We start from the raw sequence: 22,357 nt of genomic DNA, 5'->3' as shown, positions 1-22,357 counted from the left end.
TTGTTCTTGGTGTGGACGGCCTTTTAATACCCTCAATGCAGACGGGCTGGAAGGGCAGTCCTGCCATGTTAAATATATAGTACTTCCACCTTATGAGGCTGTATGCGGGTTCTTTTTCTGCCCCTGTTTGAGCCCCACTGTCATAAACCCCACATTTGACTTGACTTTGTGAGCATTTGGCCTCAGAGCTCTCCTCTGGAAAAATGGGCATCACACTGAGGCGCAGTGTCTCGCCTGGCAACCCACTCTGTGAGTCATCTGATACCAGCTCAGCCAATGATGTGGCTCACACCAGGGAAAGCAAAGCAATACGCCACAGAGAGCTTGTAGAGGTGGCGCACTGATTATTATTCATCTGCCTCATTATGAGCATCTGCATACACCTTTACACTCTGCAGATGATGATGTGAAAGCCTTTAATGTGGTGTAGAAGGCTGGTCAGTCTCACCTGTGGTGCATTCTCACAGTTTTAAAGTTTATCAATTAATCATATAAGTGGTTTTTGAGCAGGAAAATCACTGTTTCCAACTTTGCACATGTGAATGTTTCCTGGTTTTCTTTGTCTTCTATTACAACAAAGAAAAAGAAAGCAGTTTGAAGGCATCACCTTTAGCTTTAGAAAACTATAATTGGCATTTTTCAGTATTTCCTGACAATTTGGAGACTAAAGGGATGAATCAATAAACAAGTAATTCTGACTGTTCATTTTTCTTCTTTGCTGGCACTGAAATACTTCTGTCCAGTCACAGAGGCATAGTTAAGCTGAATTATAATAACTTTCAGATGAATTTGTGGGTGTGTGGTGAATGCTTACATGTGCAGTTTTATTGCAGACTTGTCAAAAGTGCTGCTTAAAGCAAACAACAGCAGAAAATGAAGTGAATTACTGTCTGTATAAATCATGCAGGGACTCAACAGGTTCTGTTACTGTTTGGCTAAAGAAAAGGATGAGATTTTGGATGTGTAATTGTCATTTCCAGATGGTGTTTTCAGCAGCTCAGAAACAGCTGCAGTACATTCACAGACTTCTCTAAAATAACAGGAAGGACACAAGCAGACAAATAACAGCTCAGTGCAACAGTGGTGAGCTGAAGGGCATCTCTGAATGCACAACTCATTCAACCTTGAAGGGGATGGGCTGCAGCAGCACAAGACCATGCCGCGTACCATTCCTCTCAGCTTATTACAAGATCAGGCTAACATGGTCATGTGAAAAGCAAAACCAGATCATATGAATACTATGGTCACCGAAGCAGTGTTGCTGACCAGGTTTTCCAACAGCAGAATGTGTGACGTCATCACCTCTGGATGACTCCAAGAATATTAAAGTGACTTTGTATTGTGAGAGAGCTGCAGCTGAAACAAATCCTTTAAAAATCTGCTGTAAATGGATGATGATATTAAATCATTCATCCAATTTTAAAGGAACATTATCTGTCAACTTTAAAGCAGAAATTCTTGAACCACTCAGGCCACTCAGGGGAAGCAAAACGGGCACTGAGGAGACACTTCCAGAGGTGCCAAATGAAGTGCCTGCTGAATGTGTGTGAACTTTATTACAGCGCAAGTTTAACATAGCAGAACAAGGCCATTATTTCGATGTATGTAGAGGCTTCTGCTTTCTTGGGAAGTAGATCATTTTCTGCCAGGTTTTGTGGCCAAAGTTCAATGAAATTAACTTTTGGAAAACATTTCCAGCGGGGTTCGGCAGGGAGAAGTTATAAAGACAGTACAAGTCAGCAATCCACCTAAGGGTCTCAACACAAATCTTAGGGGGTCACAAGAAGCTTAACAGGACAGTTCAAAAACAAGTGATCAAAAATTGATTAGGGCACCAGAGATGACACCTTTTTTATTCCACACACTTTTCAAGTCCTGGTCCCTACATTACCCACAATGCAGCATGGTCACTGTGTGACATCACTGGATGCAATTTATCAAACTACACAAGGCTTCCTCTGGACCCACAAAATGTTTTAATACAACCTTTTACACTTAGTATCTCCCCAAGATTTGTAAACACACTTCAATGTGTACGATTGATGGAGTTAACCTTCAAGGAATGAGTCCTCCTCCTGCACGCTCTACCCAGGTGCCATCCCTCTCCTAAACTAAATGGAGTATTTTTACAGTAGGTGAGAACTAACTAAGTAAAGTCTAACCCAGACATTTCCCGTTGTTTGCTTCGTGTGTCAAAGGGAAACCTATATCTGGGCCTGATTCTCTGGACATTGTCTGGAGTTTATGTGTGAAAATGGCTCTAGTTAACTGCTTCGAATGAGTTTGTGCTCCTTCTCATGTTGCACACTTGTGGTGTGAAACTAGACTTTTCCTTGATGATTAATACTGAAAGGGAGGACTGACTGGAGGCCTCTAGATCTAAACTCTTCAATCTTGAAATATGACTCATAAGCGCAATGTTAATGCTCTGATTTTACCATTTCCATCCATTGCAGTTCTGCTAGCTTGTTCAGAAGTGATGCTCACTTGCAAAGGTCTTCCGTGAGTTTTGCAGCATGTCAGTTTTGGAGCCACTGTCAGGTTTTAAATTCCTTTGGCACCTTCCTCCCCCATTAGTGTCATTTGGATTTTCCAGCTGCCAATAAGTAATTTGATGTTGTCTTTATCATTTCAGCATGATAGTGTGCAACCAGCCACATAATTCCAGCTTTTGCAGCTCCCCACTGCTATGTGTGTCACTCTCAAATTTACCCAGCAGCTAAAAATAACAAGGTGGGATAGAGGTGGCAGTGACCTGTCTACAATGATTGTCTCCAGTGCAGAATTTTAATAGGGGATTGCGGCAGATGCTGGATCTCTAATGGTTTTATCCAGCTCTCTGTGTTTTGGCAGCGTTATTAAACATCTTCTGTTCAATTTAACAAGCTCAGTAAGAGTTGCTTTCCACTCTATTTGTGTTTGTATTTGCCTTCTCTATGGTTGTACCACCAGCTCAGTTACTTGACTTTGTGTCCAGATTGTGTGTGGACCTCGTCTGAGTTGTTTGACATTTAGTCAAATAAACTTTAACCAATTTCATTGCAAGGGTTTTAATATGATAAGCACACGGTCCCACCCATTCACAGTAGACTACATACTGTATATGGTTAAAATAAAAGAAATAATCTACAAATCACAGGTTCACTTGTTGAATAAAGCTACAAGCAGCTTGTTTTATTAGATGTGTGGATTTAGTATAGTGTGGATTTAGTTTGGTGGAATAACTTACTAATTTCAAAGAAATACAGTAGTCAGCCACAGAAATAAGATGATGTACCCCTTTTTAAGCAAATATTGCATGTTATTTCATTAACAGATTTCTATTTTATCCAACCTACCCAATATGTCTCTGTATTATAAAAATAAAAAAACATACCAGACATGGTATGGCATGGTAAACATTTTTAACGTGTATAAAATGCAAAATCAAAGTTATTCAAGAACTGCCAACACTCCCAAGGATAAAGTTAAGGCTCACCTGTTGATTATCTATGAAAAATCACTTATTGTTCTGCTGTATCCCTGTATATTTTAAATTTTTCCATTAATAAGACTCCTCCTCTTTCCTTCAGATCTGCACCAATATATTCCGGACTCTTCCTCCGAGTGACAACCCTGATTTTGACCCAGAGGAGGACGAACCCACTCTAGAGGCCTCGTGGCCTCACATTCAAGTAAGGATCTGATCCGTTCAATGTCTCTGTCTTTATCAACCTTTAAATTACATCATTGTGTGTTGTAGTAGTTACATGGTTCATATGTCCATTAAATTTTTAATTTCTGTTTATCTTCCAGCTGGTCTATGAGTTTCTCCTGCGTTTTCTAGAGAATCCAGACTTCCAGCCCAGCATTGCAAAGCGCTACATCGATCAGAAATTTGTTCTGCAGGTAGGAGTCTTTTTTTTTTCACGTTTAGCATGACGTAATAATGACAATGCGAATGTGTCAACAGGTTCAAAGTTAACCACCTTTATAAAATGAAGACAAATTGGCTCCATCCCGTTTCCAGTTTTTACCCCTAACCCTTGTTTTCGAGTGCCCTCTTACCCCTCAAAACAGAGTTACAAGGGGTACTGGTTGAAGTCTCCTTCTATGAAATTGAACAATCCTTTCAATACGTCAAACAATGGGACTTTCATGCACAAAGCTAGCAAGTAAGCTAATCAGACATTAGGAAACTAGTAGCGATTGCTTCATGCGTTCTATAAAACAAAGGACCATAATGCATTGAAACACAGAAAACAGAGACTTCTCATAAGCTTTGGGCTGACGTGTGCCTCTGAAAGACCTGTTTGGAGAGCCACTGACACTTCGCCCATCCCCTCTATCCCAACAAGAATTGGGACAGCTCAACACTAGGTGTGAAGGTGCAAAATGGAGGTGTAGGGCTTAATGGTAGGGGCAAGGGGTGTATTGGGACTGGGCAGGGATCACAAATTGACAATTAACAATAAATATTAATTGATTGTTTCTGGGTTTTTTTAAAAAATCAGTGTCATAATTGGGTGTTAGAGAAGACTGTTAGCTGATTTTTCAGCTGGGAGTGTCATGATGGCTCTAATGCTGCATCTGTTGTTGGTTGGCTGGTTTGTCAGCAGGATTATACAAAAACTATCAAACAGATTTCCACGAAAATTGGATGGAGGATGGGTCTCGGGCCAGAATAGACCCCATTAAATTTTTTGTAAACTGTTTTTGTTGTCTTTTTAATCAACACAAAATAATACAAGAAGACCTCATTAACTTTTTGTGCGGATCTGGATAAAGGGACAAAATCCAGGGATTTTTTTCTCAGTTTCTTTAATATTGTGAGACAAGAGCATTTTTGTCAGTTTCCCAGGGAATAATGCATGGATCTTGATGAAAAAACGTCAGCAGCGTTTACAATGTAACAATTTGATCTGAGATATGGTGAGCTTAAATTATGGTTGTTTTAATGGGTGTTTTAAAATATTGATACATGGCTATCTGGTTTAATATTGTATTCAGCTTGATCAAATTAAAGGGGAGTGTTTAGCCTTGGCAGAGGTGCTCTACTGAGTGCCAATCTAGTTTTCTAAATCAATTAACTGTTCAGATAGAATATAAAATGTCAGAAAAGTAGGAAAAATGGCTGTCAGAGTTCAGCGTGGTGTCTTCAAATAACCAGACCAACCCAGCTCACATTTAAGAAGCTGGAACCTTTCGAGTTTTTGCCATTTAGCTTTGTAAATGACTGAAGCTGTTAATTGATTAATCACTGCAGTTCTTCCCAGCTGTTACAGATAGTTGGACAAATGCCGCGGCGAATACCATAACAGTAATTACCAGCACATTGTGATTCTTTTTAAGAGTTCAGCAACCCTTCAGTCTGATTAGTTGGATGAGTCAAACCATTAATATGCTGTAGCTCAGCTACATCTCTCCTGGCTCAGTACCCACCTACTGCAGGAATGCCTAATTTCTTTTGTGAAGCCTCAGAGTGAAGCAGCAGCTAACGGGGGGGGACCACAGGGCCTGGAATGTTGGCTGGGCCACATCCGAGGTGCCTGGACCGACTTTCCATGATGTGAGTGTGTCGTGGGGGAGCTTTAAATAGCTGCGTGCTGTTTACTCTTCAGGTTTGATAGAAGAGGACTGCGGTTGGAGCAGAGAGAACGAGGTGGAGGTTTCGGGGTGCAATAAAAGCTGGGGAAGAAGGCCCGTGGTTTGGTTAATTTGAGTTATCATAATACACAGAGCATAGGAGTAGGTCTTCAGATATCCCTCAGAGATGTTCACCTACATATTCACCATAGAGGTCGAAGCATGAAGGCAGCCAGGGGAAGCTTCCCTGGAGAAGGCCAAGGCTTGGTGGTTTGCTCAAGGGCACTTTGACATTTTTGTGTTGCAGGGTTTAGAAGGATGAAGCACCAGGGCATCAATACAAAGACACTGAGGGGGAATCCTTGCTAGGTGTATCATACTTTTTTTTAACCTTTGTCCCAAGGCCTTTTGCACCTCAAATAAAGTACATACTTAAAGGTGTAATATGTAAGGATTTTAGTTGAAAACATTCAAAAATTACCTGAAATTATCAACAGAATGTGAATGCGTAGACGTCATAACAGTTGTGCCGTTATGACGTCTATGTATTGTATTGCAGGGATATCTACTGAAGTTAGCATGCTAACCAGCCTGCCCTGTCCCATCCTGGTTGAAAACTCATCTGCTAGCAGTGTAAACACCAACACCCCACTATCTCTCCAGACTGTCTGGACTGCTAGCTGCACGGCTAACGGAGCTAACAAGGCAACGACAGCTATAGTTACTGTAGCAGCAGGTAGCAGTTACTCTAGTGATACGCAGCCCTTTATTTATTTTGAGTATCTATTCAACAGGTGGCTAATTGTTACATATTGCACCTTTAAAGACATTCCCCTGGAGTGATCTTAGTCATCAGTAATATTTGACATTTTTACATGTATTTAAAGGACGTTTACCCAAAATTCCAGTATAACGAAGACTTGGATTACTTAGGGTGAACTTCTCCTTTTAAGGTGTTTCTGTTTTTGTATTATTGTCTTGCAGGCCCCCCAAAGCTCAGTGGAAAAAACATGTCGGTGTCAACTTTGTCTTTGTCAAATTGTGATTAAGTATTGACCAAAATAATCATGTTTATGATTGCTTCCATAATTGAGCACCCCTATCCTGAAGCGGCAAAAAACATTATACATTGTAGTCTTGGTGGCATGTCATTTTAAGCAGCTTCTTTGGACCCTTCGGATTTGCTAGTTAATGGCATGTTTTGTTCTTTAGTTACATAACTTTAGTTACAAAACTGCGCTGCTCTGGTGCCTTAAGATCGACCAGTGCAGAAAGCAGCTGCTGCTGAAAACATCCTGCAACATGGGAAAACAACCATATGTGGAGTTAAGAGCAGAACATGTGGGCAGTCACGTGGTTAGGCTTTGTCTCTTTCTTTTTTCTCCAGGGATCACTGGTAGAATTTTATGGAGTATGTCTGTGTTGCTGTGAGGGATCTGATTTTACTTAGTTTATGGTTGAACAGTAAGTGTTGAAGTTATCAAAGGCTTGTGGTTGCATTTAAATCCCTACCTGAAGTTCAGTCTCTGTGTTATTTATGTCCTCGGTTTGATGTTTGTGTGAACAGTAACTAAAAAGCAGAAACATTGTGGAAACTCCCAACCTAGCATGCAGAACGCTGGTTTGCTGGCTCAGTCTAGATGTAACTAAACTACTCTGCTGTTTTTGCTCACAGTGTTTACTTTATGTAGTGAGAGGCAGTAGGACAGCTACCTGCTTCTGCTAATAACTGTGTGTGGTAGCTTCGTCCTGCTCTATCCATACTACAGAGCTGATGAGGCAGTTTTTCAGAGCAGTCAGGCATTGCACATTGATGTAATCTCAGATATATTTGGTGGACAGACAGGTTTAGCTTACTAATATGATTTCGTAGTGAATCACCTTGTTATCACGACTATGACATGAACAAAAGACAGACTTGATTAATGAATGAATATCTGTGTGAGCGATTCATCTCTATGATCGTACCTTGTGTCGAACTACAGATGGATATAACAAGTAGGCTGGTAATTGATTTTTTTTTTAGGATTTAAGGTGAAAATCATATAGGGGCTACCTCGGTTATTCTGGGATGTGTCATGTTCAGGCTCCTGAGAAAATCCTAGTGTGGCCTGTTGTGATTGAATATTGACATTTCCTCAGGCACACACAGGAGATCTGAATTGTACTCTGGCAGCTTTTGTTTCATAATGAATCAAATGTCTATGTCCCATTTCACCTTCATTGATCAACCTCAGCGAGGTTCCATCTCTTCTGTGTGATTGGTAAGGATTTTACCAAAACACTGAGTGAAACGTTGGCAGAATCAAATATAAATCAAGACATTTCTTAAAGGGAAAATCTGTATCTTTAAACCTGGGTCCAGTATTTACATGTTTTGGTGTGTAAATGATTCATACTTCAAAGATTTGGAATCAGTCCAGACTGTTTAAGTTACGTCCACTAAAAGTGTTGTTTTTGCCAATCACAGGCTCAGTTTGTTATTCTAAATGTCTGCGACATTACGAAAATGATTCCTGTGGAGATGGACGTTTTCCTTAAATAGTAAAATCCTTTTTGTAACCAGAAACACAATTGTCTTACTCAAGGAGAAGTCTCACTCTGAAAAAGATATAACTATTGTCCAACTGATTTTGATGAATTTTGAGGCTGATACCTAGATTGATATTACAGTGTTAATTACTGAAGTGCTTATTTTCTTTACACAACCCATTACATAAATAGACAATTTCGATACAATTCCATTCAACAGTTGAAAAATGAATGTGTCATTACTCTCTGGTGGACTAACTACAGAATGATGACACTGTTTCAAAGTATACCTTTGGCATTTCTAGATACAACTAACTGCTTGGTACAGTATGGACGTTGTACTGATAAGTAGTTAGGGCTAAATTGAAGGCAACAACTTCAGGTTCGATATATATTCAATATTTGAAACATCTTAAACTATCCATGTGATGCCTTGAGCAAACCTCCACTTGCCACATTAGTGCTGCTCAGTTACAACAAAGTGAGATCGGTTGCACCGGTGTTTAATATGTGTGGCTGAATGAATGTGTATCAGCGCGGCGCTGAAGGAGAACGTGTCCATGATACAACCGTTTCCTGGATCACGAGGTTTAAATATAGTCACCTGTCACAGAGGTGCTGTTGGTGCTCTAGTGAGAGATAAAACTCTTGAAGATGATTTGAGCCTGAAAACACTTCTTTTGAACTCAAGCATCGGCTCGGCTGCCCTCAGCAGTATTTGAACAATGACTCATCATATGTTGCTTTAAATAGCTTTTAAACACCAGAGATTTCAAATCTATTTACAATACTGAGCATTCAGCAGCACATACTGTATATTTGTTATATAAGATGCTTGTAGCTGGTATGATATGATTTGAATATTTATACCTATTTGCACAAAATACAGCCTTACAGTGAGCACAATAAATTTGTCCCTAGTTTGTTAGACTAGAGGTGGGCGATTATTGGAGAAAACTAATTTTACGATATAAAATCACAGCACGTAATCAGGGTAACCTGTGCTGTTTTATAGCGAAGGCTCATTAAGCCTCAGGGAAAATTGTCCAGGACATTGCATGACAAAGGCTACATATTGAATGAGTCATCTACAGTAGTAATGAGGACAGACGCAGAATCTGTCTTCAGCCCAGCAGGTGATTGATTGATCGAGTCATCATCCATTCATTTCGCAGTAATCTATTTAGGGAAAACTAGAGACTAACAGCTTAATCAGTCACTACCTCCAACCAGCAGTTGCCACCAAAACCTTGTATATGTAATGATAAGTATTTATTTGATTAAAAGTACTTCCAATGTTACAAAGATTTACCATTCAGCCAGATGCTTTAGTGGTCAAAAAAACTCATCATCACATATCACACTATAGGTCCAGTGTAAGAGAATCTAGTCACGCCAAAACAAGTAGCCCTACAGTATGGAGAATATAGTATTGTGTTATTGATTCATTGACAACTGAGTCAGTGTGTTCATCTCGTCCTTTGTCTGTCCCTTCAGCTGCTGGAGCTGTTTGACAGCGAGGACCCGAGGGAGAGGGACTTCCTCAAGACCATCCTGCACCGGATTTATGGAAAGTTCCTGGGGTTGCGGGCCTTCATCAGGAAGCAGATTAACAACATTTTCTTGCGGTGAGTGACTCCATCTCGTTTGATGTTTTAGCCATCTAAGACATAGTTATCTCTACATATCCTTACATTACTGCAAGTTTGTACAAACAGATTCCTCCTAGTCCCTCAAAACTGAGAGGCAGTAGAAAAACGTTCAGATGGAGGCATCAGATATTCTCAGCAGCAGTGTGTTGACTCTCTCTGCCTCCTGTTGCTGCGTGACAATGGGCTGCAGATGATTGAAACAGGGGGCACTTGATGTCGTTTCCAACCGGCAAGGTGGTAAAGCGGGTGCACCCACTTTGACCATCTGTCACTGAGAATAAAAATAGTGCCACAGTTGTCAGGATCTGTCTGTACATACCAAGGCTGCACGGCTAGATGGGTTACCAAACAGAGGAGATGAATGATATGTGGATCATTAAGTTACATAAGAGCAGTCGATTTATGGTCTCCAGATAGATGCGTTTATTTTTCCAAGTTGTTATTATTTTGCTATCTAAATTAGACTTCTTAATAAATAAAGAATAAAGATCCCTGTTTCCTGCCCAAACTCTGAAAGACTGACGGCTTGTTTGGGCACAAAGACTTCATATAAAGGCTGAAATCTTCAAGTTTTGTAGTCGGCATGTGTGACAATCATGGGATGCCAAAAACGAAGCAATGATATTTGAAAGGAACACATTATTAGGAGCAGCTTGAATCAGCTCTGCTCTTAGATCTTTGACGGTTTTTGGACTCCTGTGTTTCATTATTTCTGTTGCAGGTTCATCTATGAAACTGAGCACTTCAACGGAGTTGCTGAGCTGCTAGAAATCCTGGGAAGGTGAGTAATAACATTTGGTCATGTGACACAAAAGTCACTGTTAATATCCACTGTTGACCAGAAGAGCCTTTGTTTACATTTTCCGAGGCAAAGTTACAGTGAGTAGGACATTAGTCAGTGAAAAAGAAGCAGGGGGAGATTTTTCTTTAGATAGTTTTATTTTTGTCATTATATTTTGTGGTTTTGACAGCGGAAACACTACCAATTTGTCCACAGGGGACAAAATTACTAAAATTACCAGCATGATTAATACATGGAAGCAAGTAAGTATATCAATCACAGCTCTTAAAAGAATGTGTCACACCTAGCAACTGGGTCAGCTCTGCCTGCTCACTAAGATAGAAGTTTCTGTCCTTTTCTTCCTCAGAGTTGCTTCATCAAGTTTCCTAAATCACTCCTAAGCTCAGACTCCTTGCCAAAAGTTTGGAGGCTAAGTTAGGAGCTCTCTGAGAGAACTCTCTGGTTTGTCGTATCTTAAGTGCTGATAGTCCAGGTTGTGAACAGGCTTGTAGAGAATGTTAGCGTGTGTTCGATGACGTGGAGGACTTGTGCTCTCTTGCAGTCCTGAACTAAAAGACCCCTCAGGCTTCTTCTCTTCCGTCATCTTGGTTCTGACATTGCACTGCCTTTCTCTTAACAACCGTGCCCTGCTCTCATTTTGTTGTAGTATTCAGTTTGTGCTGCTGTTTTGTATTTCCGTACAGTAATCTGTCTCCTGTTGTTTTTCTGTTTACAGTATCATCAATGGGTTTGCGTTGCCTCTGAAGTCAGAGCACAAGCAGTTCCTCATGAAGGTGCTCATCCCGTTACACACAGCTAAAGCGTTGTCTCTTTTCCATGCACAGGTAGGGGGAAACTGACTTTACTACTAATAATATTATTTTGTTATAACTTGATCAATTTTGGCAGCATATGCTTGATTTCTATCATTAAAAGCTGTTGTTAAGGATTGTCTCTCCAGGATTAAGCACTGTCATAATGTAATCTTTTCATATTGCACCTCCCGGTGGTGTGGACTTGGAAATGCACCTATTCAATGATTATTACTGTGATTTATCTTAAATTTCTCATTTTCCACTGCAGGAATCCAAGAGTAATTACACTGATCATTGATTTTCACCACAAATTTAAAAATAGATATCTTTTCAGATAATGTTCTGTTCGATGCGATCTTTGGGTGCATTTCCTGTTCTTCTTTTGTGTCCCTCAGCTGGCGTACTGTGTGGTCCAGTTCCTGGAGAAGGATCCTACACTCACTGAACCGGTACATTTTTTAATTTTTTTTTTTTTTTTATGTCATTCCTCCCACTCGAAGCACAAAGCCTCAAGCACTAATTTAGTCTGCAGAGAAATCTGTAGTGGGTGCCAACAGCCACCCACTCAAACAGACTGTTGCTGTGTTATTTTTGTTCTTTCCTTGTGACATTCAAGAGAAATTCTCATGAACTTCTCTGTTGTTTTTGCAGGTTATCCGTGGGCTGCTGAAGTTTTGGCCTAAAACCTGCAGCCAGAAAGAGGTATTCTATCTATAGATACACTTGACACTCATCACTGTGGTCAACCAGATCTTGATGTTGCATCCTGCTCTGTGTCTCCTCTCTAATTAGGTGATGTTTCTGGGTGAGGTCGAGGAAATTCTGGACGTCATTGAGCCAACGCAGTTCAAGAAAATCCAGGAGCCATTGTTCAAACAGATCTCTAAATGTGTGGCCAATCCACACTTTCAGGTACACGTGACACAAATATACAGAACTCTGTTCAGACATGAATTTTGACTGCAAACTGTTGAAGTAACTATTCAGTAAATGTTCATTACAGCTTTATTTAGACATGGCATTTAAGGAAAGAGCCACGTGTTCACTTGATATTTAGCACGTTATAAGTGTGAAGGACGAAGGCTGTTTTCTGTTCGGTAACAAGCTGCATTAGAGATTCATTTGAAAATGTGTTTTGTTTTGAACCCTTAATGAATGACAATGACCCAGCTTCTCACAGTGAATCCTTAAATACATTTTCTTATCAGGTAGAGGATTCTGCTGCATAGACTATAAAGTCTGACATAAAAACAAAAAATGACAGTGATAGAAAATATGTTTACTTGAGTACAGAGCCGTATAGTACTTCTCAGTATAAAATCAAAGCAGTCGCCTTTCAGTCAGCCCTTATGAAGAGTTTCTGACTGCAGTATTTGCCGTCTCTGTCTTCACAGGTAGCAGAGCGAGCGCTTTACTTCTGGAACAACGAGTACATTCTCAGCCTCATTGAGGAGAACATCGACAAGATCCTCCCGATCATGTTCGGTAGCCTGTACAGAATCTCCAAAGAGCACTGGAATCCGTGAGTACTCCAGTCGAGAGAGGGCTGTTTCAGTCCAACTAACTTAATAATCATTCACACACAGAAACACGTGCTCGGCTAAGAACTGTGATTTACACAGAAAACCTGTCATGGTATGAAGAGAATCTGAGCTCAAAGGTCCACTTAATGACTCACACTTTCAGCCACATTTGTGATTCATTCACAAGTGGACCTGTTGAGTGTGGATTGTATTTATTGTTCCCAAACCTCAAGAATTAACATCCATGCACAGAAAACCTGCTGCGTCTGTTTAAAGCTGCTGTCATGTGCTTTTCTATAGATTGTGTTTACATGCAAACATTAATGACAGACATACAGACGCCACCATGATGAGTCTCACAAGTCATTTATTGCTGTGCACACACGTTTTTTTTCATTACTCACTCACTGTTTTTTTAGTATATAATTTTTATATACATGGGTAAATATTAATTAATATGTTATTTGAAGATCAGTGCTGCATCTCTCAGCTTAATTAGCAACAGTTTGCGTGAATAGTCACGGTATGTATAGAAGTATTTTTCAATCAGAAGAGAGGCGCACAAGCACAGCAATAAAACATGTAATGTTACAGTTTGCCAGGGAATTCAACCTTAAACCTTGGGATAAATAAAGTAAACAAGAGTGAAAAATATAATACTGACAATAATTCAGTTCAACTCAACTTTTATTTATATAGCACCATTCAACATTGTTGAGTGCTTTACAAACAAGAAACATGAGTAAACTAATAAAAGAAGGTAGAGTGACACAGTACGGTTATATAGTATACATTTACAACAATAACACTAAAGCAGAAACAAAATATAAGCACCACAGCCTGAGTTCAGTCAAAAGTTTGTGTAGCTCCTTCTACTGCGTCTCTGCATATATTAAATAAAATCAGCGCAATTATCTTTTTACTCTGGATATCCCTCAGAATGCTGATTAGAATTATTCTCCATGAAAACTGTTGACAGTGGGTTCAATTAGAAAATATCTTTTATAAATTATAGATTTATGGATTTTGATTCAGGGATAAATTAGGTGAACTGACCCTTTAAATGTCCACTGTTCTGAACACATGAATGTTTCCTAGCTGAGTTACTGATGCCGGCGTGTCTCTGCTGTGTTGCAGGACAATCGTCGCTCTGGTCTACAACGTGCTGAAGACGCTGATGGAGATGAACAGCACGCTGTTCGATGAGCTGACTTCCTCCTATAAAGCAGACAGGCAACGGTGAGTAACAGACGCTTCCAGAATCTGAAACATGGACTGTAAATTACATCAAACACTCTTTTATGTCACTGTGTTTGTCAACGACTGGGCCAATTTCAGTTATTGCCCCTGATATTCATGTTCACTCCATCAATAAATATTAAGTTCTCCCTGAAAGAATGAATCAGTGCAGTGTCTCTCTGCCCTGCTGCTCAGAATACAAAGTACTGCAGGTTTTCTACATGGTGGTTCAATAATAGGCGATTATGTGAGGATTTAATTGCCATCAAAATATATTTGAGTCAATTTTGTATTAAATCAATAACACAATAAAGTGTGTGAGAAGAGAATACTTCCTGAAGCTACTGAAGATTACAGAGAAAAGGTTCTTTGACAGTCAGAATAAGACACGAACAATAATAAAACATCCAAAGGGACCTGACATTACAAGCAGTTTCCTGAACACCTCTGGCCAGAGAAAGCTGCAATCAGTAATAATAAATTGTATCCTTGTGATATTTAGAATAAAGTGGCAGCTAGATCCAGTTTAATCCCGCAGGATGGTTCGACCTTTCTTTACTAGCCACGACAGCAGGCCCGTATTGTTTTCACTTTGTGAGTCATTGTGTGTGTGTGTGAACTACCACATAAGCAGTTTTGAGTCTTGTGCAAGTTGTTTCTACGTCTGTGGGCAGATTTTGTCCCCTTGACAGCATCACAACTGTGCAAGATGCAGTCATGAAACTTTACAGGTGTGGAGTTGAGATCAAAATGAAGTCTAGTTATAGTTTTGTAAAAGGGTCATGCACTGCTTACATCACACACACGCACATATTATGAATGGAGGCTCTGTATACAAATCACTTTATGTACTGTTAAATGTAGTGAAGATCAAGTGGTTATCATCATCTGTGAATGTGCAAACACTCACAGGTTGTGCTTTCTATAAGACGCTCTAACTATGAGAGAATACTTGTGGTTTTAAGCATTAAAGCCAAGAAACCAGATGTTGTTTCTGTAAATGAGAGCAGCAGACAGGTGGTTGATTAGAGGGATTCAGCAGTTGATCTAAATTTACACCTGCACCTGTAAACTAATTTAGCTTTTTGTTAAACATTATTGAGGCAAATGAGTTGAGTTTTGTTGAAGGAATATCCTGAATATAGTTTTTAGGTGTAGACTGATTATCGGCCTGACCAATTATATATTATTCAGCGCTTTTTGTTAAATATCGGTGTCAGGTGTCTTTGTGTGTGATTGTCGATAAAATGTGTTAGTTACATTCCATCACTTGTTGTTTTCAACCTTGACACTAAGATTTAAATTTTTTCCTGCAAATGTATATCAGTTTCAGTTGTCAGGTTATTGGTCTCCTTGATTACTAATATTTGGTATCGTGTTGGCACCGAAAAAAGCCGTATCGGTTGACCCCTAGATCTTTTCCTCCTTGCCAGTTGGTGCATCGGGTCTGAATGTGATGGGGTCCCTTTTAGATCATCCTTCGTAAAAAAATTGATTTATGCCTCTTTTTTTTTTTCATCTATCTCAAATGAAAAATGGCCAATGTTCTGTTTTTTTGTTCTAAATTAATTCTGTAAAAAGCTGAAAAGATGGATCACTCAGTAAAGGTTTGTAACCAAGGATGACTGTGTGAACTGCTGCTATTATGTGATTCTGAATAAATAATAGAACTCATTCCTGCACGTCATGTTTGGAGACGGTTTCCAGGGGTTCATTTCGGATCTGGTCCCACATTTTAGACTCACTCAGCAGGAGCTGCCATGTGCACCTTTTAATTGGGACATATTTTGCATAATTTCTTGTTTATATTTATTGATGGTTAGAAGTCTTTAAATGTTGTTTTCACAGGGAGAAGAAGAAGGAGCAGGAGAGGGACGAGCTGTGGAAGAATCTGGAAGAGTTGAGGCTCAACAACACCACTCTGGTCCAGAACAACAGCCACGGCCTCCTGGGTGTCCACAACAACAACAACAACAACAACAACAACAACAATAGTAATAATGACACCCAGGACAAGAGTGTTGATGCTGCTGCCGTCACCTCAGACAACAACGATCCTGACGTCAGTGAGACGGCCAGCGAGAGCACCACATGTGCCAAATGACAGCGGACGTCAGTTTTTTATTCCGTGACGGTTTGACGTGGTGTTCAGGACTGTCAGGAGACGATTAACGGAGACAGAAAAACACAAATTACACCTCAGCAGTATATTAAAGCTACTTAGAGTGACTTAGAACGCCAGCATTTCTTTGGCAGAAAACAAATATATATATTTCAACTTAAGACTATTTTTGGATGTTACAGTGTGGCTGCAGTATCTTGTTTATTTGTCTGATCAAAGATGTATCCTTTCACATTTAGTTTCTTAACTGAAAATGATTCTTTTTTTTTTGTTATATTCATTGTATGATACACGGGAGGGGAGAAAATAATAATGACTTGAATTTAATGTTTCCGATTGTGCTGCACTTAGACAAGCTGAATAGCTATTTAAAGATGTCTATTTTTTAATGTGCTTTTCCTTGTTGCTGCCAACACAGGGGTGCAAACCTTAAGGAAGAAGGGAACTTTGGGAGTATTATGGGCAGATGGGACCAGATCCAAAATTAGACGTTTAGTGTCCTTTAATGTATAGAATAAGGGGCTGTTATCAGGGGCTAGAGGACAGGTAGAGGTAGAGGATGGGAGCTGCATGGCCAAAAAAAAGTTCAATCCTGAAGAAAAATAACCCCAGATATGGAGTGATATCTCTCCAAGTCGGAGTATGAAGTCAAAACTTTTTCACCGTCAAATTTGTGAGATTATTTTTGTGTTTCAGGTGTTGGCAAATATTATTTTTATCTGGGTGAAGCTAATACTTGTAACACAACACCTGAATTTATAAGATTATTTACACTAAAGTATTGAGAACAGGGCTTTCAGAGAATTAAATGTTTTTCAGCCTGATTCAAGATAAAGGAATAATTTGACATTTTGGAAAAAGTTCATCAGCTTTCTTGCTCACAGTTGGATGAGAAGTTTGATTCCACTTTCCTGTCTGTGCAGTAAATATGAAGCTACAGCTAGCAGATGGTGATCTTAGCTTATCCTAACGACAGGAAACGGGGAAACGGCTCGCCTGGCTCGGTCTAAAACTGTCTATAAAACCTAATCTCTCTTATTTATATGTATGTTGAACTGGGCTTAACTTTACAGCAACACAACCGGTCATATAAAAAGGAACTGAATGAAAGTTTCATGTTACATTTTTCTGGCAAAAATAATTGTAATTCGCCTCTGTCCCTCTGATCATCAAAATATGGTTACAGGGGATAACTTCACCCCAAATTTTAAATCAGTCATAATCTGCTCACCCTCATGCTGACAAAAAGTCGGGTGAAGTTTTGTAGTCCATGAAACATTTCTGGAGCTTCACAGCAAAACGGCGTTGCAGCATTCTAAACAGCTGAAGTAGACGGGGAAATGTTAAAAAAACAACTGAAAAACATAAATGCCTCCATACAGCTCAATCGGCTGAACCCGTACTGATTTGAAAAGATGTTATTCACACCCTTTGCTTCACAAACCTGGCAGTGAGGCTGTACGTAACTTTTCGAATCAAATTTGGGATCTCTGGTCTTCTGGAGACTTGGATTATGTCACGACCTGTAGGGAATCATTTTATGTTACTTTTTTTGGGTGAACTGTTCCTTTAAACTCTTAACAAACCAATATTTTTATTTCATCACAGAAAAATCCTTTTTAGTGAAAAACAAACAATCTTTAAAATGCTAATCATAAATCATACAGTCACCCTGCACAGATGAAATGACTAGAAGGATGCTTGTCGCGATTCAACTCGTTGCAATTCAAAATAAATTAGGAAATCGATGTAGTTTATGACTGTATGTTATCGAGCCAGACAGCAGTTTCAAGTCACTCATGAGGATATTTACTGTATGACTGTACCGATTCACAATTATCCCGATAATGGAAATTCACCTGGATCAACGTATTCAACTTATTCTTATTTTAAGTATTTTCATCGCGTCCCATCATAAAATCTTTTATCCTCCCATCCTGAGTCATGTGGACACTGTATTTCTTCTGTTTACCTCGCCTTTATCATGACCAAAGATAAAACTATTTTACCTTAAACAACACACCCTCGTGAATGCAGCCCCCTGCTTTGCTTTAACATCAGTCTGAATCATAATTTTTGGGGAGATTACGTACAGGACTGTTTCTTCCTTGGTGTTTTGTAAACTTGGCTGTTAATACGTAAGCGTAAGAGGTGCTTGTAGCTAGATTTTCTTACCTTTGAACTAGAGCTGCTACAACTATGAAATTAATCACCAACTCGATTAATGATATTGATAAATCATGTTAGTAATTCTTCAAGGAAATGAAAAGACCAAGTTCTCTGATTCCTGCTTCTTAAATGTGAATATTTTCTGGTTTTTTTTGCTCCTCTATGACAGTAAACTGAATATATCATCTCCCTCTACAAAACAAGACATTTGAGGATGCCATTTTGTGCTTTGGGAAACACTGATCAACGTTATTTGACTTTTTTCTAACATTTTCTAGACCAAACAACTAATCTCTAAATCGAAAAACAAGAATCAACAGATTAATCATCAACGAAGGAATTGCATCCCTTCTTTGGACAGAGCCAGGCTAGCTGCACCTCTCTGTTTCCAGTCGTTACGCTGGGCTAAGCTAACTGACTGCGGGGTGTAGCTTCGTATTCGCCGTCCAGACATGAGTGGAATCTAACTTCTCATCTAACCCTCAACAAGAAAGCCAATAAGAGTGATTCCCAAAATGCTGAGCCATTCCTTTAAAAGTCATAGATTTAAGAGAAGAAAACATTTAAGACCTACAGTTCTATATTTTTCCACAGTATTGAGAAGGCAAATATTTTTGAATGTTTCATTTTGCAGATGGATTATGATGGGATGCAGGATGCGCTTGAGTGTATATTTGTTGAGTATCTGTATGTGTATATGTTAGTTTGGAGGCTACTTAAAGGGAAATGCCACTCAAATTTAAGATGTTCTGTACAGCACATTGTTTCTGTGGTCTAGGGAGGAGAAGTCTTTAGGAGCATTATGGGTTTCTTATCTGGTGTTCTACTATGCACAAGAGGCTGATTTTGCGTATTGTGAGTTTTAATATCCAAATTCGGCTCATCGTGAAGTAATGATATTAAGAAAATTAACAGCAGAAGACTGTTTTTACAAGAAATCTTTACCATCAATGCCTGTCCACTCCCTTCATCTCCAGACGTTATTATGGCCTCATGTTTGGTTTGTGACGTTGGGAGTTGAAACACGTTTTCATAAACTAAATCTGACTGCCACAGATCATAGAAACAACTTCTTAGACATTGAATGGTGTTTCCTCTGACGTTTGAGTTCCTATTTCTTAGGTCCAGTCTCTTCTGATGCCTTTCTGTCAGTACTGCATTCCAACCTCTGTGACGTTAAAAAAAACAAAGAAAAAAAAAAACTGTGTGGGGAACCTGTTTTGTAATCGCAGATCTTATTTAGGTTTCACCATCAAATAAAGTCGACTTTATCTTTCTACTCAACGCATAAACATCCGCGTCTTTCTTCTCTGGAGTGTCTTGAGTTGTAGTTCATCACGGAAGTCAACAGGTGGTGCAAGTTGTTTTTTTTTTCTCTTGTCTGTCATCAGTGGGGAGCTCCTGGGCCTCAGCAAAGAATAGTTATTATTGTTGGTCACTTCATGTAGCAACTACATTTCTTTGAATACTTACACTAATATATTTATACTAATTTCATAACGTATCAATAAGCTTTTTTTGATCAGCAAAAACCGGACGAGACCTTTGTTGACCAAGTCAGTGGTGGATGAGGTACTTTTATTGTTTACTTAAATAAAAGTACCTATATAATAATGTTAACATGCTCCATTACAAGAAGAAGCCCTGCCTTTAAAATCCTTACTGAAAGAGCTATTATTAAGTATTATCATCTAAATGTTAACAAAAGAAAAAACACTACCTCTGCGGTAAAATGGCGCAGGAGACTGATGCATTAGTATTATATGTGTTTATCGATATGTAAGCAGCATTTTGTTGTTTGGTGTCCAATGTATAATATATAACATTCCCACATTAAAACAGGACACAGGTTTTATGTGCCTGACCTGCTTTAACCTACTTTTACCTTTGATATTAAAGGTGCACTATGTTGTTTTGGGGAGGAAACTTTAATGAGAAGAGAAAGATCTTCATTGACTGTTTGTTTTTTTTATGCCTAAACAAACTAAATAAACAAACTCCCTTTGTTTCCATGACTGAATAAACTGAATAAACAAACTGACCTTAAAGGACAACACAGTTTCATACTGTTTTACTTTCTTTATATGTGGCGGACACTGCCACCTTTCTTCTTCCTCTGAGAACAGCTTGTTATTCAGTTATGGAAAAAAGTAAACATTTCTGAGTTTGTATTGTTACCTCATTCAGATTTTTAATATTAAAATTCTGAGTTTGAGTTTCTTCTCCAAAACTACAGAGTGCCCCTTTAAACATGTAAAAAGTCTCATTGACACCTGGACAAGAGGTCACAAGAGGTTTGTGTTAAATTTCACAACATAAAAATCAAAAAATGCATATGGATACTCTGATCCCTGCTAAATATTTTCTGATAATGCAGAATTTTGGCAAGAGAGAGCCAAAGTCCCTTCCGGTTTCCCTCCTGGGACCCTATTTCCGAAAAACTTTGTATGGTAGTGGATGGCGTGACTTAATAATGATCACAACATGATCATTAATAACAGTAATCAGTTCTCTTGAGAAAAATCAGCCAAGAGTTGTTATTGAAACAGAACAGACACACTATTTATGGCTGAATGATTAATTATTTGTCATTCAATCATATTTAATTATTGACTGATTCAGAAACATAATTACAGTTCATGTAAGGCAGTCAATAAAGCCCACAGTTTCTAATGAGTGCAGCACTGGTGTCCACTGATTAATTGTGTCAGAGGATATGTAATTTAAATGGGATTGTCACAGGCACATTTCAACAGGCACGACATGTCATTTTAGACAATCATTAAAACTGTTGATTAGAAATGATTCAATAATTTGTATTATTGCCTTGCAGTAAAAGCTGGAACACAGCAATTGTAAATATTATTTGCTCCCCCTGTGCTTCTCCATGACAAGTCCATGAGGAGTCAGCATGTGGGGAACAGGTCTATTTGAAACAATAAAGAGTAAAGAAACGTAAATTGTCTTCAGCTTCCATATCCTGGAGGCAGTGTCAGAACCATTGCTCATGGTCATGGTTGTGTAAAAATGGAGGTGTCTACATGCCATTTATGCTGAATTTTGGCAAACCAAGTGAACACATTCAGGGAACAAAAATTTGTTTTTCACAGCAGACGGTTTAATTTAAGTCCGACAAGCACTTGTTAACTGATTAGCATCCACGTGAACCATGATGTTGTGACATCGAGCCAGCATGAACAATGCTAGAAGCTGAGCTATAGTTTACTGAGAGGGAGAAACACAAGTATTTCTTTTGAGTGCACAAGTGATTTCTAATTTGAAGGAACAAGTGATTGAAACTTGTCTCATCTGGGCTCCATGCTGTGTATATGAGATGATGTTGTTGTCTTAATTGCATTTAATTGCATTTGACTTGATTGTGCTTTGTTTTTTTTTAGGTTTTCTTAAAGGAGAAGATTTATTACCTTCCTGATTTTATTTTACTTATCTGTTCACGCTCCTTTAATGTAATGTATTTCATGTATTTCATGAGCATGTTGCTTTCTTGTCTGTGTCTGGGTGAACTCGAGTTCCAATCCCCTATGTTGGCAATAAAGTACTGAATCTTAAATATTCTTGAATGTGTCATTTTGTGTATATCTTTAAAAATATATATATATTTATCTATTTATACAGTGTATATATATATGATCTAATTCATGTCGAATCGTCACAGGAACATCGTGACAGTATTGTAATTATTATTATTATTATTATTATTATTATTATTATTATTATTATTATTAGTCTTTTGAAAAAATGATTATATAATGTATATATAATGTTTCCCCGAGCCGAGCTTCTATTATGCCTTATGATCTGTGTCTATTGGCCCCTCTGGGACTCCGTACCTGTCGTGTCAGTCGCACCTTTCCCTCTGGAGACTTCACTTCTCTCTTCTGCATCAGATCACTCGGCCATCCGTGCTTTTAACGGAGCACGTTACCGCAGCTCGTGCT

The 22,357-nt window shown here is 38.9% G+C and overlaps 1 protein-coding gene across 2 annotated transcripts in view; it reads left to right on the top strand.

Moving 5' to 3' along the window:
* The window catches only part of ppp2r5a (protein phosphatase 2, regulatory subunit B', alpha isoform), a 48,787-nt gene extending 29,220 nt beyond the window's left edge, over nucleotides 1-19,567 (top strand). Inside the window, exons 3-13 of one of the 2 annotated variants that reach the window (XM_073492395.1) lie at nucleotides 3,573-3,674; nucleotides 3,796-3,888; nucleotides 9,595-9,725; nucleotides 10,471-10,530; nucleotides 11,267-11,375; nucleotides 11,741-11,794; nucleotides 11,997-12,047; nucleotides 12,138-12,257; nucleotides 12,740-12,867; nucleotides 14,006-14,107; nucleotides 15,956-19,567. In XM_073492395.1, the coding sequence (XP_073348496.1) occupies nucleotides 3,573-3,674; nucleotides 3,796-3,888; nucleotides 9,595-9,725; nucleotides 10,471-10,530; nucleotides 11,267-11,375; nucleotides 11,741-11,794; nucleotides 11,997-12,047; nucleotides 12,138-12,257; nucleotides 12,740-12,867; nucleotides 14,006-14,107; nucleotides 15,956-16,211 (1,206 nt within the window). In that variant the 3' untranslated portion in view covers nucleotides 16,212-19,567. Of the gene's footprint in view, nucleotides 1-3,572; nucleotides 3,675-3,795; nucleotides 3,889-9,594; nucleotides 9,726-10,470; nucleotides 10,531-11,266; nucleotides 11,377-11,740; nucleotides 11,795-11,996; nucleotides 12,048-12,137; nucleotides 12,258-12,739; nucleotides 12,868-14,005; nucleotides 14,108-15,955 lie in introns of both variants that reach the window. The other variant, XM_073492396.1, reaches the window with a different exon arrangement.
* Nucleotides 19,568-22,357: the final 2,790 nt, after the last annotated feature.

Source organism: Pagrus major, chromosome 22 (assembly GCF_040436345.1).
Source record: "Pagrus major chromosome 22, Pma_NU_1.0".
In the NCBI taxonomy this organism is placed as follows: domain Eukaryota; kingdom Metazoa; phylum Chordata; class Actinopteri; order Spariformes; family Sparidae; genus Pagrus; species Pagrus major.
This window is presented reverse-complemented; position numbering and strand designations above follow the sequence as displayed.